The 17,425-nt window shown below is 37.1% G+C and overlaps 1 protein-coding gene across 10 annotated transcripts in view; it reads left to right on the top strand.

Moving 5' to 3' along the window:
• Positions 1-17,425, top strand: part of VPS13B (vacuolar protein sorting 13 homolog B) — a 940,751-nt gene that overhangs the window by 95,022 nt on the left and 828,304 nt on the right. For 9 of the 10 annotated variants that reach the window (XM_048841327.2, XM_048841328.2, XM_048841325.2 and 6 more), the window contains 3 exons: positions 3,792-3,912; positions 11,919-12,086; positions 14,195-14,376. In XM_048841327.2, the coding sequence (XP_048697284.2) occupies positions 3,792-3,912; positions 11,919-12,086; positions 14,195-14,376 (471 nt within the window). The remainder of the gene's footprint in view (positions 1-3,791; positions 3,913-11,918; positions 12,087-14,194; positions 14,377-17,425) is intronic. The other variant, XM_075125027.1, reaches the window with a different exon arrangement.

Genomic DNA, 17,425 nt, shown 5'->3' with positions numbered 1-17,425 from the left:
CTCACTGTACCCAACACATTGCTTTTGTTTCACTTATCCAAAAAGTGGCCTATAAGGTATCAAATGAAAGCTGATGACACACTAGTCATTAATATCACTGTGAAATGTATGTTGTTATAAATATAAAGGGAAGGGTAAACCCCTTTAAAATCCCTCCTGGCCAGAGGAAAAATCCTTTCACCTGTAAAAGGTTAAGAAGCTAGGATAACCTCGCTGGCACCTGACCAAAATGACCAATGAGGAGACAAGATACTTTGAAAAGCTGGGAGGAGGGAGAAAAACAAAGGGTCTGTGTCTGTCTGTGTGATGCTTTTGTCGGGGACAGAACAGGAATGGAGTCTTAGAACTTACTAAGTAATCTAGCTAGATATGCATTAGATTATGATTTCTTTAAATGGGTGAGAAATTAAGCTGTGCTGAGTAGAATGGATATTCCTGTCTGTGTCTTTTTGTAACTTAAGGTTTTGCCTAGAGGGATTCTCTGTGTTTTGAATCTAATTACCCTGTAAGGTATTTACCATCCTGATTTTACAGAGGTGATTCTTTTTTACTTTTTACTTCTATTTTAAAATTCTTCTTTTCAGAAACTGATTGCTTTTGCATTGTTCTTAAGATCCAAGGGTTTGGGTCTATGGTCACCTATGCAAATTGGTGAGGATTTTTACCAAACCATCCCCAGGAAGTGGGGTGCAAGGGTTGGGAGGATTTTGGGGGGAAAGACGTTTCCAAACAATGCTTTCCTAATAAATAAACCCAGATAAATGTTTGGTGGTGGCAATGGAAGTCCAAGGGCAAAGGGTAAAATAGTTTGTACCTTGGGGAAGTTTTAACCTAAGCTGGTAAAAGTAAGCTTAGGAGGTTTTCATGCAGGTCCCCACATCTGTACCCTAGAGTTCAGAATGAAGAAGGAACCTTGACATATGTACTGACAATATATAAGTGTGTGTGTGTGTGTGTGTGTGTATATATATATATATATTTTTATATATACTGAAATTACATTTTAAATTCTGTAACAAGGCAAAGGGGACAAACAGTTCTTCTGCCAGACTCTTATCTCTGTCTCTGGTGTAAATTAAGGACTATAAGGCAACACAATGGAAGCCCCATTTGCATGTGGAGCCAACAGAAAAAACAGGTTGACTGGGGGAGAGGTGAAGGGGTTTGTGTGTGTGTGTGCGGGGGGGAAATGTGAAACCAGCATTGGGGAGCACACCAGAGAACCAGCCACAGCGGAGAAGAGTCTTATCTAGAAATACACTTCAAAGGAATATTTCAAAGATTTATTGAGCTATAAGAGGAAGGAACAAGGCCTCTTGTCCTTCACCGGGGAAGTAAAGAGGACGGTGCTTTTGGCATTCATGAAAGTTGCATCCTGGCCATGAGGGCTAGTGACGTTGGGAAGTTGCTTTAGGTGAGACATTGCTTTCGACCAGTGGTTCCCAAACTTGTTCCGCCGCTTGTGCAGGGAAAGCCCCTGGCAGGCCAGGCTGGTTTGTTTACCTGTCGTGTCCACATGTTTGGCCGATTGCGGCTCCCAGTGGCTGCAGTTCGCTGCTCCAGGCCAGTGGGAGCCGTGATCAGCCGAACTGGCGGACGCGGCAGGTAAACAAACCGGCCCAGCCCGCCAGGGGCTTTTCCTGCACAAGCGGCGGAACAAGTTTGGGAACCACTGCTTTAGACAAGGATTTAACTAAGCTAGGACCCTAAGGGAAGCATTTTATACCTTTTGTTTTACATGTAACCTGTTGTTCGTTATCTTTGCTCACTAGCTCTTAAGTTTATTTACAAAGATTAAGATTTATTTGTTTTCACTATAAGTAGATTCCGGTGCTGTGTTGTTATAAGGGACCTAATCCTGAGTTTTGCCAGTCAAGCTGTGTGTACGCTGTCTCTTCAGAGACAGGCGTACCTGGTTATTTCTGGGAGTGTCCAGTGACGGGCTGGATACAATTGTCTCTAGTCTGCACAAGAGAGGGTCAGCTCTATGGAGTCCTGGAAGACCGTACTTATCAGTGACCAGAGACTGTTCATTTCAGGGAGCTGAGCTAGAGCAGGCATTAGGCAAATCTGCTTCACTCTAGGGGCGGGTGGTGGTGAGGTGTGTCTCAGCCCTGACTACTGCTGGAGAGCGTCACAGTGCTATCTTAAGTTTTATTTGTTACTAGGCTTTCTCTTCTGCCTTTTTAGCATTTGGGATTCATTTTTTCTGTAAAAGGCATATTCTTTCTTGTCCTCCTTATTTAGATGGGTCAGTATGCTAGTTGTTGATTTTAGGTTTTGTCATGTATTTAGTCTTCTTCCAGACTAAGGTGTTGGTAAATATTATCTCTTCCTTTCTTCCTGAAATGTTATCTCCATTTTGTGTCAATCAGGGAAATTGACATAAATAGTTTTTCTCCCTCTTCCAAATATGAAATGGAAAGGTTGTGGCATTCCCTTGACTGTCTTTACATCTCTTTTAAGTTTTGTTTAGAGACAGACCTTTTCATAAGTTGGACATGCTTTTCATGTTGTCTGAGGAAACCTTGAAAAACCAAGAAATACGGGGTTAAGATCCCCTCATGTAATTCTTACAAGAACATTAAACAAGAAATGTTAGAAAATCCAGAAATACAGACTGAAGATGACACTTCTCACACAACATAACCACGCAATTTTAACTGTGTTGTAGCAGGAATGCCAACAGGAACTAGGAATGTCACCTCTCCATAAAACACTGCCACTTTTATTGCCCATTATAGTTTCTTAACAGGACTTGTGTTCATACACTCCAGCAACCCTTGTGATCTGGGCAGCATTATGATCCAGGACATACTTGCTGCTGGTAGGCTCAGTTCACATCAGATAAAAAGGTTTAAGAATGGGTAAAGTACCCTGATCTCTCTAAGGGAACCTCAGGGCAGGGATCACAGGCAGCAGAATTAAGGTTTTTTTTCTTCTTGTAATATTAGTATTCTTATGATAAGGCATTAACCATAATGTATTGGTTTTCTAAACATGAGTTTTGATGATAAACACACATTCTGGAAGGGCACAGGGAACACGACACAATAGTTGAGCCATTGCAACCCTAACTCCACATAACTAAGTTTTGTGTGTGTGAATTTTCTATGTTGCAAGTATTTATCGTTTAACATACATTTTTAACTCAGTTATTTTATGAGTGAGCCATGTTTTCTGTTGCCAAAGTGCTGAAGGTAAATCAGTCATATAAAAGCTTAAAGATGAGCAGTTACTTCAGGTTTGTTTATCTATTTTAGGGCAGTATTTGCTGTTTTAAGGGTCTGAGAGAATGTCTTGCTTCATGAGGCAGCTTTAATTAACTGTGGTAGAAAGGACATGACTCTGACATGTTGGAACTGTTCAAGATTGTTTCATGAGCAAACACTTAGGCTAATCCGATAAAGGTGGATAGTGTTTCTCACATTTATTTTTATAGTCTGTAGGGCTTTTTCTTTGATTTTTTCAGGAATGTTTTGTCTGAATTGCAGCTAATTACGGTCATCACTATAATGTGTGACTTTTGCTAAAACAAAACCAATCAATTAAATATTGGATTGATACTCTTTTTTATTTGCATTTCAAATCATCTGTTTTTTGCTTTCTAGTTAATCCCAAATTACTGTATAATTTATGGTTAAACACAAACTGTAGTGTACAAGGAACAATACTGGCAAAAATATTATATTTATCAAATCTAGCAATCATAAATCCCTTACATTCAGCTACTCTTCAGTTAATTTTTTTCTTCTTTGAATAATTCAGATTAATATTTGTTTGATTTCCAGGAAGACCATGAAAGCAGTGGTTCCAGTTCAACAAACCGCAGTACCACAGAGAGTGCAAAATCAGCAGTGAAACCACGACGAATCCAGCAAACTGCTCCTTCTGATCCTGATTTACCGCCAGGTAATGTACAACATACCTTTCATGAACTAGATTGTAATTGTTTATTTGTATGCTTTATATGGATTTTATAAATAAAATAGGTTAAAGGTTTATTAACTTGGGCCCAAATTTTCAAATCTGTGTGCTTAAAGTTAGGTGCATTAAATATATGTAGGCACCTAATAGTAGCCTGATGTTTCAGAAGTGCTGACCATCCACAAATTAGTCTGAGGTGAAAAGGATCTAGCAGTATTCCAAAACACAGCTAAATTAAAATAAAACTTTAACTTAAAGAAAAGACAAATCTTTTCCTGCTAATTCTTCGTAGGCCTTTGCACAAGGAATAGCACTTTCTAGTTTTTCCAGTAATTTTGGCTGATGTACATCTGTGTGTTCAGGATGATAAAAGTTGAGAAGCTTATCTCAATATCTTATTTTCTTTGTCTTCTTACAAGGTTTTCAGTGTGTGCTAATGTGAATTTAAGAAATCATCCTCTTTTGTGCACATAGCATTGGATGTTTTCCTTGTGGTATTTTTCTTTCTGGCAAACTTCTTGATCTAGGTCTAGGGCACTACAGTTTTTTAGCGTCTTTTTTTGGACATTATTATTCTGGGCCTTCAGAGTTGATGAGGTCTTTCTCTTCCACGTCAAAGTAGCAGAAGGCTGAAGTTAGCAGTTGTCTCATTAATCTGACCTTGGGAGAGGACATTAAAGTTTGTGTGCAGAGCACTTTGTGTTAGGGAATATATCAAGGGATACAAGCCTAGATAGCACGAGGATCATCCTGCCTCAGTTTGTAGAAATGGACTAGATGATTTCTTGAGGTCCCTTCTGGCCCTACATTTTTATGCTTCTATTATATATTGTTTTGCCTCACTTTGGTACATGGACACCTGTGTTAGAGCCAAGGATTTAAAGACTGCTTTGATTTGTTTGCCTTGATAAATTATTGGTGTTGAAGGAAGTCTGGAACTTCAGTGACTTGGATATACAGGAGTTTTGGTACACATCTCCTACCTGGGCAGCACTTCAGCTCAGTGGTAGTAGAGTTTGTCCATCTTGGCTCATTGTGTCCCATCTCCACATCATGAGGTTCTGAGACCTAGTTATCCTGACCCAACCCACAGAAGCCTTGTGCGGGAAATCATCAGTTCCTTAGTGATGGTTTTGGCACGTTGGAGTATTGGTTTCTGTGAGAATCTTCACGATATAGGTGCTCTGGAGGCATGCTTTTTGGAACACAAACATCATATGGAGCGTAGACCCTCCAAGAGGGGCATTTCTCCAAGAACAATTGCATCATGAAATGCGCTTTTCCAGGCAGGAACCTATAATTGCCTAAGGTGAGCACCTTGCTGGGCATGTCAGTATCTTGGTGAAGCATCAACACCTGGTTATCATGTTTTTCTCTTACTGCTTCAGTAGTTACTTTGTAACCTTGATGCTCTTGTGGATCTGTAATTACATCGTCACTTCTGGTCTGTAGGCACACTCTACACAGTCAGTGGTGTGGTGAAGGGACGGACACTCAGTATATCAGTGTGAAAAGTTCAACACCTTGGACTGTTACCAGTGAGCATCAGTAAGAGCTGATGTCTTTGGATGCATCATGACAGACTTTCAGCAGAGCTAAGTTCTCCAAGTTCAGTTTTGTTTCTTTATGCATCTAGCATCAGCCACCTTCCATGTCACTCAGAAGTTCCATAAGATATGCAACATATGAATCCAAACACTGTGAATCTTGTTCTATGATTTAGCTGTTACGTCCTAGGTAGGCTTTAATCCATATATCTCACTCTTATTAATGTAGCTTATCTCCTACTGTAAATAGACTACTTTTGGTGTTTAGCAAGCATCACACCAGAGTGCTGGAATCACTCAATTCAACATGAGCTTCCCAAAGGCCCAAGTATTTTCTCAGAGGCTGGTGTAATGTACTGGAAGGAAGTGCTGCTTGATAGAGTTCAGTACAAAATATTCACGTGTGGGAGAAAATTCAGGGCTGTTAGCTTGGAGGGAGACATCACCAGTCTGGCAGAAACAGTTTTCCAGGGTCAACAGATGACCATTTTCAGAGTGGTGGTAGTGATGGTGCCAAGTGAGAGAATGCACAGGGGGTGCATAGGGTTTTAACAGGAATGCTCTGGGTCAGATATATGCATAATAGTTCACTGCATATGAGGACTCTACCGAGAGCCAATAGCCCACTAGTCATTGTAATCATTGCAAAGTGTATGTATGGATAATATTTAAGGAGTTGTGTATTTATACTGAAAATTATAGTAAGGTCTTGGAGTTAAGGCAGGTCACCGGGAGGTGACATGCCTCATGCATATTCCTTTCAGGTGGAAGGTAACATACACTTATCTCCCTGTCTGGTCATGCATTTTTTGTATGTCTCACAGTGTAGGCCTATTTCCATACTGAGCCACAGGCAGAAGAAACTATTGCGAAATCTACAAGAAGAAATTCACAGGATGAAACAAACAGCAGGCAGTGTCCTGTTAATGACTAACTACAAAAGGTTGTTAGGGTATATCTGGGGGTACAAGGAAACGTACAGCGTCCTTCAGTGGGGAGGCAAGCTGACCACGTCCTTGTCTGATGAAAGGAGGATCACAGCCAAGTCTCATTATAGAGCTCTTCAAGAACTTTGGGTGAGCACTACTCTACAAGACATGAGAATACCGAGTTCAAGTGTAGGCTTTTAGAATGCTTTTATTTATTTTACTTTATATGTAACCATTTGTTTCCAATACTTCTACTTGCTGCTATTTGAATTTATTTTATTAAATAAACATATACTTGATTTCACTATAAACATATCTAAGTGTTGTGTGTTAAGTTGAGTGGTGATCTGAGGTGAAACTGGTAAGCTGAGGAGTGCTGTTTCTTTGGAAGCAGTGAATCTGTGAGTACTGTGAGCGGAACAGGGGCTGAACATTCCAGGGAAATGCTTGCCCTGAGGGCTCAAGGTGGAGTGTGCCTATTGCTAACCTGTAAAGAGACAGTGGGGCATAGAGGGGAGTTCTTGTATTGTCTGTGGCTGGTGGAGTTGGCAAGCTGATCCATGGCAGGCACAGTTAAGGCTTCCTCACACTATGGGCAGGTGGTAGCAAGATACCTCACAACCCTGCCTAGTCCTGGGAAGCATCACACTCATTCAGTCTGATCCTATTTAGTTTGTGAGGTCCAGTTCTTCCTTCACTTTATATTTGAGCAAAATAATTACTGATGAAAGAGAAAGCAACTTCAGATTTTTTTTAACTTTGATAATTGTTTTGCACCAAAACTGCAGGAAACTATTGATAGAACACGCTTCCCAGTTTTTTATTCCCATAATCAGAGTTTTCTCCAGCGGAAAAATCTTACTATGTTGTGGTTAGGCAAACTATAGTGGATCACAGAGAAAGCATCATGGATGTCAAAACTGACTGGCTTTGAAAGGCTTATAAAGCCGGAATATTAAAGAATTTCCGTTTGGACTGGTGGAGGGGATACTACTTGCTCCACAAAGCTGGAACACTGCTACTGTTTCTGTGCCAATTATGATACCTGCGGACTCTGTCTACCCTTTGCTGCCATGGTGGTGAAGCCATATTCAGATTCTGAGGGTGCTGAAAAACAATGATTGAACTATTGCCTCAATCATGCCAGAAAGTTGCCTTGTGGAGACTGAAGGGGAAATAGACATTCCTACTGAAGCAAAATTGCAGAAACCTGAAGTACATCCTTGCAGTAAGTGCTGCTTGCTGTATGGTCCATAACCTCTGAGAACAGAAGGGATCATTATGGGCTGGTCTACACTACAGCTGAAAGTCGACCGAAGTTATGCTACTTCAGTTACGTAAGTTACATAACTGAAGTCGACCTAACTTATGTCTAGTTACAGTGGTGTCTACACTGCGCTGTTTTGACGGGAGACACGCTCTCTCCAACTTACCTTGCACTTCTCCGGGAACTAGAGTACAGAAGTCAACGGGAGAGTGTCTGCCATTAATTTAGTGGGTCTTCGCCAGACCTGCTAAATCGACACCGCTTCATCGATCGCAGCAGTGCCAATCTAGCTGCAAGTATAGACATGCCCTATGACTAAGATATTAGGAAAGAGGAAATCAGTATTTAAAAAAAAATGAAACTGCTTTCCATATACATTTTAAAAATTAAATTTATAAGCTTTCTGCTCTCTGAATTTCCTCATGGTGTTTCATGGTTCTTATAAATTTTGCCACAGTTGAGTGCATTCTGTTGTGAATATTTTCCTGCATATTTAGGAATCTTATACATTTTAATATACTTTAGTCTATCATATTTTTATAATTCACCTAAAGCTTATAGGAGACTTAGCTGGCTGAATATTGATGAAACTCTAGAAAGTCAATATTCTCTGCATAAGCATGTGAATTTTATGTGAAACAACATTTAAATGATCATTATGTAAGTGTGCAGATTTAAATCAGAGAATTGAAAAAGTGTCACTCTTTTTTGCATTATTTTGAAATATAACAATACAACTAAAGATATATCAGGCTTTGAAATAAAAAAGCTTTGTTTTAAATATTTTCAGAATAAGAAAAAACTAGAGCTCTTTTAATTTTACATTTAAATATGAGTGAAATCCTGAGCCTACTGAAATCAGTGAGAGTTTTGCTATTGATTTTAACGGGGTAAGGATTTCACTTGTTTTGCTGAACCTGATTCTGTTTCTCTGATGCAAATCAAGAGTAACGCCATTTAATGTATTAAAGTTACATCAGAAGAAAACAGTGTAAGTTAGATCAGAATCAGACCATTTAAAATTTTTATCATAAAATATAGTCTAATTGATATTTGTACTGTGCACATTGCAACTTCTTAAAAAGCCTAAATATTTTGGGGCCTGATTCTTATTTGCACGGAGGCCACTTTATACCACTTCAGTCATTTAATGCGGTTTTAATGTGGATGTAAGTATAATTTACTTCCACTTTTTTCCTTTACACCGTCAGAGCAGTTTAAAGTGGTCTTAGTGTAAACAGGAATCAAGCACTTTATAATACTACAACTCCTTCTGCAAATCTTTTTAGTCTGTATTCTAATGTTCATCAAGGATGAACTAGTACATTTTACCCTTTCTCATCTTTTGAATTTCAGTTACAAGCTTTTTTCAGCAAGTTTTATACTTCTACATGTTCATTTCAGTAGTTGGTTGACAGTAGGGCAAAAGGGCAGATTCAGTTAGTGAAAAGGTCATGTAAGATTAGAGAACTGTAAATTTCACAGCTTAATATTGACAGCTTTCACTTGGCCTCCTGGATTCCATCTTGTTTCCTTACACAAGTCTCCAAAGAAATACTTCGCCTCCTTAATGTCATATTTATTATGCTTTAATACACTCATGATAGTGGCAAGATCATAGCATAATAGAAATGTCTAAAAATAAATAATTATGTGGGAGTTAAGCTTGTTCAAAATATTTTTAATATAATGAAAGATTTATTGCACATTGTGTGGTCAACCTTTCATATTAAATCTTTAAAAAATACTCAGATATTGAATATTGTTGATTCTGAATATGTTCAAGGGAAATCTTAAAACCACATTTGCATATGTAAAATAACTGTTTTAAAACACGGCAAAGAGTTCAGTTTCAGCCATTTTAGAATTATGCAAATGCAAATCATCTGATAAGAACGTATACAGGGGAAGTATGTGAATTTGTACTTCTATAAATTGAAAACGGCTAATCAGTTTTGCTCAAATGTGGACCAAAAAGCCCACACACATTTTAGGATGAAATCAAATGAAGAAAATTGCAGCCCAATATTTGTATGATAGACTGGAAAAAGGAGAGTTGGAATAGAAGTTGAATCTCAACTTTAATGCTAACTATCTATAAGGAGAAATTATCCTCAAATTCAAAATAATCTTTGTTTGTAAATTTAGTGCAGCGGGCAGATCACAGCTTACATAAAGTGGATCAAGAAATGGAGTGCCACATTAGAAGCAATATTATCAGCTTTCATTAATGTGGTAACTGAACTCACTGAGAACGTGAAGGCTCTATTAAAGTGAATGTTGGTAATCTGTCTCCCAGAGATAATGACCCATCCTGGGCAGATGGTACCAACTTGTAACAGACTGTTGACTGTCTCTTGCACGTTGGCAACACTTGTATTCTGTTTCATGGCAATGAGATGGTATTAAAAAAAAAAGAATGAAATTTAGTATGGGTATCTAGCTGGTCAAGGGATGAGGCATTATCAATGGAGGTGGTGTGGGAGGCACAACAAAGGGGAGATGAGTTCTCTGGGAGCAAAGCATAGGGTTGCGGGAGTGCTACATGTTTTATTTAGAAGGGTGAGGCTGCTGCACGGTTCTGGGTCACAGAGAGCCCTACTTTGACAGCTTGTTGAAGGACCTATAAATCCTATCTGCAGCCCCAGTTAAAAGCATCTTACATTTGCTCTTGTTTAGTAAATTTCTCTTCACCGTCCATAGAAAATGGCATCCATCATCAAATGTCTTGACATTAGTGAGCAAAGTTATGGAAGTTAGGTGAATAAATATTTTGTGTAAATATGAAATTCTTTGTGTACCCTATACACGAGACATTATTATTGGTACCTGTGGTATGTTTGCATTTGCTATGTTTTAACAACATTCTTTGAAAGGGGCCCAAAAAATTGCTAAAGATTGTGTGAGGTTCTCTCCTCCTCTCCCCCCCCTCAGTGGATTTAAAATACACTAAAAAGTAAATCATACCCCATTAACGTGTGACATGAGTTTCTAAAGGCAATATTTTATTTTGTATAATAAGTGGAATAAGTTCTAACTTTAACTGCCTTTTTTCAATCAATTTAAACTATAGTGACCATCACTGTCTCCATAATATATAATGCATGTGTTTTTACATATGATATTGATGTATGGGTAGGTAATAACTTAAAATATAGTGATGCATAAGTAATATAATTTAAAATATAATAATTTTTAAATAGTTGTATCTGTGTTTTTTCCTTCGCAGCATAAATTAATTGGCATTGTTAATATATTCCGTATACAGGAAAAACTTGAACATGGATAGGAATGCATTTCTTTCCTGTATTGTTCAGATGAGAATTTTTACCCTCCACTGGGAAAGCATAAAAGAGTTAGTTTTTCCAGCCATGTTATGGTTGAACAAATTTAAATAGGTTTCTTCCCAGTAGGCTTTATTGCAGGTGCTAACTGTGTGAGTTGTTGACAGAAATTGATTCTGTTATACCTAACAGAGTTCTTACATACATTCTTACATACATCTGATGAAGTGAGCTGTAGCTCACGAAAGCTCATGCTCAAATAAATTGGTTAGTCTCTAAGGTGCCACAAGTACTCCTTTTCTTTTTGCGAATACAGACTAACACGGCTGTTCCTCTGAAAAGAGTTCTTACTGAGGAGCACATGAATATATTGGTCATTAAAATTTAAATTGAGTAATAAAAGTACTTAGAAAGATGGATGTTGTTCTGTGACTTTTTATAGATGGATTCAGAAGGAAAAATACATGTAAAGGCATGTATTTTGAACTAGTATCCTAGTAACTTTGTATATTCTTTCCAAGTCCATTTCTATCTTTCTTTAAAAATAGTCATTTTTGTATGTTCACATAAAATCTTTTTGTAGCAGTATTTTGTGATCTCCCCACACAAAAAAAGAAATAAATTTTGCACTATCCTGAAAAATTAAATTTGAAGGTTAATTTTTGCCATCAGGTTTCAACATAACAATCTAACACCTAATACTAATAGACGAGAATTTTGTTTTTATATTTCCTCTGCCACACTTGTTGGAAGCTAATCCACCCAGTAGCACTCAATGCAGTCTTAAAGAAGTTATGTGCCTTGTGCTTTTGACTAGGAAAAGGTTAGTATTCTGATGACTGGGAATAGGTACACCTTGGAAATAATTTGTTTTATTTTTTTGTAATAATTAAATTAATAGTAGCATCTCTTTCTCATAGCGTCAGAGAATCATTCTGTTTGTCTTTTTGTTTCCATTTGATAGGTTATGTGCAGAGTTTGATTAGGCGTGTTGTAAACAATGTCAACATTGTGATCAACAATCTCATATTAAAGTATGTGGAGGATGATATTGTTCTCTCAGTCAATATCACGTCTGCAGAATGCTATACAGTGGATGAATTTTGGGATCGTGCGTTTATGGACATCTCTGGTGAGTAGATACTTTTGGGTCTTAAATTCTGTAGTATTAGGACTGTTATTCCTTCGATGGGAGTTTAAATTTCATGCAAGTAGCTTTCTAAGGGTTGGAAGTGAAATTGCTTCCTATTATATTTTCAATTTTCTTTTTTAACATAGTTGTTTTTTCCATTACCAGTACCTTGCAGGCCACAATATGGTAATTTTATATGTTGACTATTAAGTAGGCTGAATGCAAATGCAAACACGTGCAGTGTATTTTATGGGATAGAAGGACCATCAGTTATTACATCAGTTAAGGGAAATAATACCTGCCACATCACATTTCAGTAGGGGAAAATATCAAGTTATCTGTTCATTTTAGGGTGGGGTTTGTCGTCCTCAATACCTTGGTATCGGAGTGCCTCATGATATTTAATCTATTTATCTTCACAATTCTCTTGTGTGGCTGGGAAGTCCTATTATCCTCATTTTACAGATGAGGAACTGAGGCACAAGAGAGACTTGCCCACAGTCACATAGGAAATATGTAGCAGAGCAGAGAATCGAATATGAGTCTCTTGCATATTGTGCCATTATCCTAACCACTGGACGGTCTTCTCTAGCGAAAATTTATAATAATTATGGTAATATTATAACATTATAAAATATATCTGAATCCAAATTTATCATAACATTTTATTTTGCTTCAGAAATTGCAAGATAAAAACTTATCTGACGAAAATGTGCAATTTTGGCACATTTCATTTTTGGCACATATCAAATCAACAAAACTCTCCCAGGGAGAGAGAAATGAGTGGGCTGGTCTTATCCTTGTGCACAGACTACAGTAGCTAGGAGTGTTTTAAGGTCAGCTCTGAGGTGCAAAGTGAGTTGAGAAATTTGCACTGTGCGTGGCTCTAGCCTATATTGTTTGTTCTTATAATCACCAAATTCACAAGAAAGACCATCTTTGAAATATGCATTTTATTAAAAGTTAAACTGACCACAGCATGGAAAAACAGGTTAAGGCATTCTGCCCTTCTCAGCTGTCGTTGGATTGCAGAGCAGGGTGTGGAGGGTGATCCATACGTCATTGTTTCCCAGTTGCACTAGTCATCCCAGATAGAGTTCTCCTAAGAGGAAGGGTCTCACTGGGTAATCCATTTGGCTGGGGCATAGGAGAATTGATAAAGGGGCCAAAGAAGGAGAAAGAAGGACTTTCCCTGTTCTGCCTTTGGCTGCAAAATACAAAATTCTTCTTAAACAGGAAAATGTATAATTTTTTTCTCTGTTAGTCAAGGCCATACAAGATCTTAGAAAGAAACTACTCTTTTTGTGAATTGATTTTGTATCTTTGGAGTTTTCTGCAACTCTGTTATTTCTAGCAAAATTATGATTATAAGGAAAAATTAATATGTTTTTGGTTAATGATAATTCAAGGATTTTTTTGTCCTTGCAGATTTATAATCAAGTATCTGAAAATTGAGAGTACATTTTGGATATTCACTTTCCATATTCTCTGCCTAATTTTTAACTATTGGCTTCAGCTGTTTCCACCCCCCCACCCCCCCGCTATTCCGAGTAAAACTGAATGTACCCTTCGAGTGCATTATTGGAGGTGTAATGTTTAGATTTATTAAGTTCTTTCTTCCCCTTTCTTTCAAGATCAATACTCTTTCCTCCTCCCCCCACCCCCTCTGGATAATCATTATTCCCGGGGATTTGAGGCCTCTGCTATGTTTGGGACAATAGTTTTCAAGTGTGGGTGGGATTGTTATCTCTGTGGAAGTTTTTTTTTTTTTTTTTTTTAAAGTGTAAAACGCACACTTTAAGTGCATGTTTAAATAGAAAACATTTTAGTAAGCTGTAAAGATAAATATATTACCAAATGCTTACTTAGAAAATTCTTCTTCTTGCTAAAGCTCTTTATTTTAGTCATGTGAACCGGTAATATTTGTGGTAGCTTAAATAAAAGATAACACTGTTAACTATAATGGCAGTCTCTTCTCTTTCTGTCAATATTTATTTTTATTGATTATTACTGTTCGCTCTTAGATTAGTATACTATGCATATTAAGTATTTGGTTTTTATTTTTTATGTTTTAAACTGTCTTAATATTTTTTCTTATCTTTTTAAAGCAAATGATCTGGTACTAAGGAAGGTGATTAATTTTTCTGACTGCACAGTGTGTCTTGATAAGAGAAATGCTAGTGGAAAAATTGAATTTTACCAGGACCCTCTCCTTTACAAGTGTTCCTTCAGAACTCGTCTGCATTTTACTTATGATAATCTTAATTCCAAGATGCCATCTGTTATCAAAGTAGGTATCAAAGTGTCTTCTTTTGTTTCCTCACATCCATATGTATGAACTACTTTTCAGGTTTTAAGTGTATAATTTGACATTCATAAGAAAAACCAAAGAACATGAACACTAACATAGTACGTTAACTACTATGGAATTTTTGTGTTTTGGTTTATTAATAGACTGCATGTATTATGTATACTAGCGTATTTAAGAAAGAAAAAGTCATGTTCAATCCAGACAGCTTTTTGCTTGAGTTTCAAAAATGATTGTAATAATTGTACCACAGAATAAAGAGTCGAGAAAACAGGGGAAAAAGGGAAGCTCAAAGTTAAGTTTGGGGACTGCATGATTTAGGAGATTAGTAATGGGACATAGAGCATTTTCAAATCTGGCCTAGACACTGATTAATATTAAGCAAAACTTAATATAGTCAGTGGTCGAGGTGTAAAAAATTCGTGGTCCAAGTCCAGTTCTTAATGGGCAAGTATCCAATATCATACACACACATCTGGCACTAAATGACCAAAACTCTTTACAGACACTTGCTATTTTTAAGTGCTTATCTAGAAATGTATTCATGCAAAATGCTGCTTAGACACTTGTTTTGCACACATGAACTTCCAGTAGCATATGTGCAAAGCAGGCAATCAGCACCTCTTGTGATCATTAATTTAATTTTTACTGATACACTCTCTAGTAATTTTTCCTATCAGATGTAGGTATCTTAGTACATAAAATACATCCTATCGTGCACTGGTGCACTTAAATGTATACAGTACTTAGGCACAGTGGGACCAGTTAATCCTGTGTTAATTTTTTTTGTAAATTCATTTCTTTTGTGTTTTTTTTAGAAATGAGTAAAAGCTGAGTCTTTACGGATATTAGGACCTTTATAACTAAATCGTCAATGATTTTAAAGCTTACATGGACCATTCTGATATTAATGATTTATCATACGATTGACTGTTACATACGTATTAAGGCCTTTATGATTTGTGGTACTAGTGCAGTTGGTGCATATGTGCAATAATACTGTATGCTAAAATCCTGTATTTTTGCACTTAAAATCAGCAAAGTTATTCTTTTTAATTTTGGAAAAATATTCAGTCAGAGACTTGAGATCTTCTATGCCAAGTTTTAACACGGATCAAATTTTTATGGCTGAATTATAAACCTCTGACAACAGACATTTATAGTGGAAACATTGACACAGTCTTCAGGATAGTGTCAAATGGTGCTGCCGTTTTAATAATGAATTATTTACTTTCTTTTACTTCATTACACAAAAAACTTTTTTTTATGGATCCTAGATTACCATAAAACACATGCCAGAGTACATGGAGCAATGTTAGTGTAATTACATTTATATTTATGTGAAACCCACCTCTTTATCTCTGTTGGTGGTCAGTCATTCCCATCTTTTTTAAACATTTCAATGTGTTCAAAGACTCATCTTACCCACTATTCATATTTTGTTGATTTTTGGTGATATTGTCCCTAGTTACCATATTTTTTCATTTTCAGTATGTGATTTACAGATAAAATACCTTAACTTTGTACATTGTCCTTAGAGATGTCAATAAAAGATTAGAACATTTGGTCTTATGCTGCTGGATAAATGTTGAAGTCAATCATCAATTGTTAATAAAATAAGCAGTATAGTAATGTTCAATGTCAGTGTTCTTTTATACTATTCTAAAAGGATTTTTATACTGCTTGATTCCTGTAGGTTTAAATTATTGATTCAGTAGAGAAATATTTTCTTCATATATCATTATTGATTTGCTGCATTCTGATTTGATGTAAACAAGATGGTTACGTGCTTTAGTTAGAGAGCAGTTATAGAAAAAATTACCATTTAAATATATATATATATATACACACACTATTTTAAATGTTAGGTTTCTGATTGGATATAGGTGTTCTGTAAATGTGCTCTTGTAATTTATATTAATGAAGTCTGTGCCAGCCAATCAAATCACTGGATGCCTGGCATTCATTCATGAAAACTTTAAAAATGTTAAACTTCCCTGCTGTAAATGAAATGAATTTATAGCTTGAACCATTTCCTCTAGTAGATAAGTGTATTTATGTCCAAAATCATCATTACTGCAGTTGTCACTAACTAGTTGACTGTTTTAGCAGAGAGGCTAGAGTGGAAAGGTCTGGCCCTTATCTCAGTAAAATTAACCCAAATCCACAGCCAGTTCCCCTGGGACAGGTATGAGGAAGGCTGTCAGGTAGTTCGCATTAATGCTTCATGTACCTGGGAACTAGTGTATTCATAAATTATCTCTTTGGGGGGGGTGGGGGGGAGGTAGAGTGGGGACCTTCACGAAGACATTGGACTTCCAGTCTGTGATTCCTCCTTTATGGTGTTTCTCCAGTTTCAATCCCGCTGACCTCTATAAAATTACAGGAAACTTTTGAGATCCAATCCACAGATTCAGTCTGGGTTACCACTGGCAGCTCCGTCTTCTCCTGGCACTGGACTAGATCTGACTGGTGCTCAAAATGGCTGCCAGTTTTTACCCCTGATAGAACTCGCGACTTATTGGTCAGAAGTGTCCAGCTTCTAATTAAGAGTGTATGTGTATACATGCATGACTGTCTGCCATTAATGAAGCCTTCCACACCAGCTTCAAAACCACTATTGAGCATGATTAACTTCCTGCACTCCTTTTCGTGTACTGAAATAACTACTTGTTTGCAATCACACAGATCTTTATACTGCCACCTTGACTGGGAAGGTTTCCAAATCAACTCAGATCAAGTAAAAGCGGCAGTTGTAATTACAGCAATAAATATTTTGGCTGAGCACCAAAAAATAAGAAGAAAAATGAAAAGGGGGTTATGTGTGTGGATGGCAATGTTTTCCTTATATTTTTCTACATTGTTGGATATCATCATGAGCATCTTGGACTACGTTTCTGATTTTATTTTTAGATGTTGGGTCAATAGCAATATGCAGAAGTGCATTTTGCCCTGTGTGGATACTTGGGACTATTATCAAGCCACTTTTCATGTTTCATGAACTATATATTGCATTAATGTCAATATTGAT

Source organism: Caretta caretta, chromosome 2 (assembly GCF_965140235.1).
Source record: "Caretta caretta isolate rCarCar2 chromosome 2, rCarCar1.hap1, whole genome shotgun sequence".
NCBI classification, from domain to species: domain Eukaryota; kingdom Metazoa; phylum Chordata; order Testudines; family Cheloniidae; genus Caretta; species Caretta caretta.
Note: the sequence above shows the minus strand (reverse complement) of the source record. Positions and strands in the feature narration are given on the sequence as shown.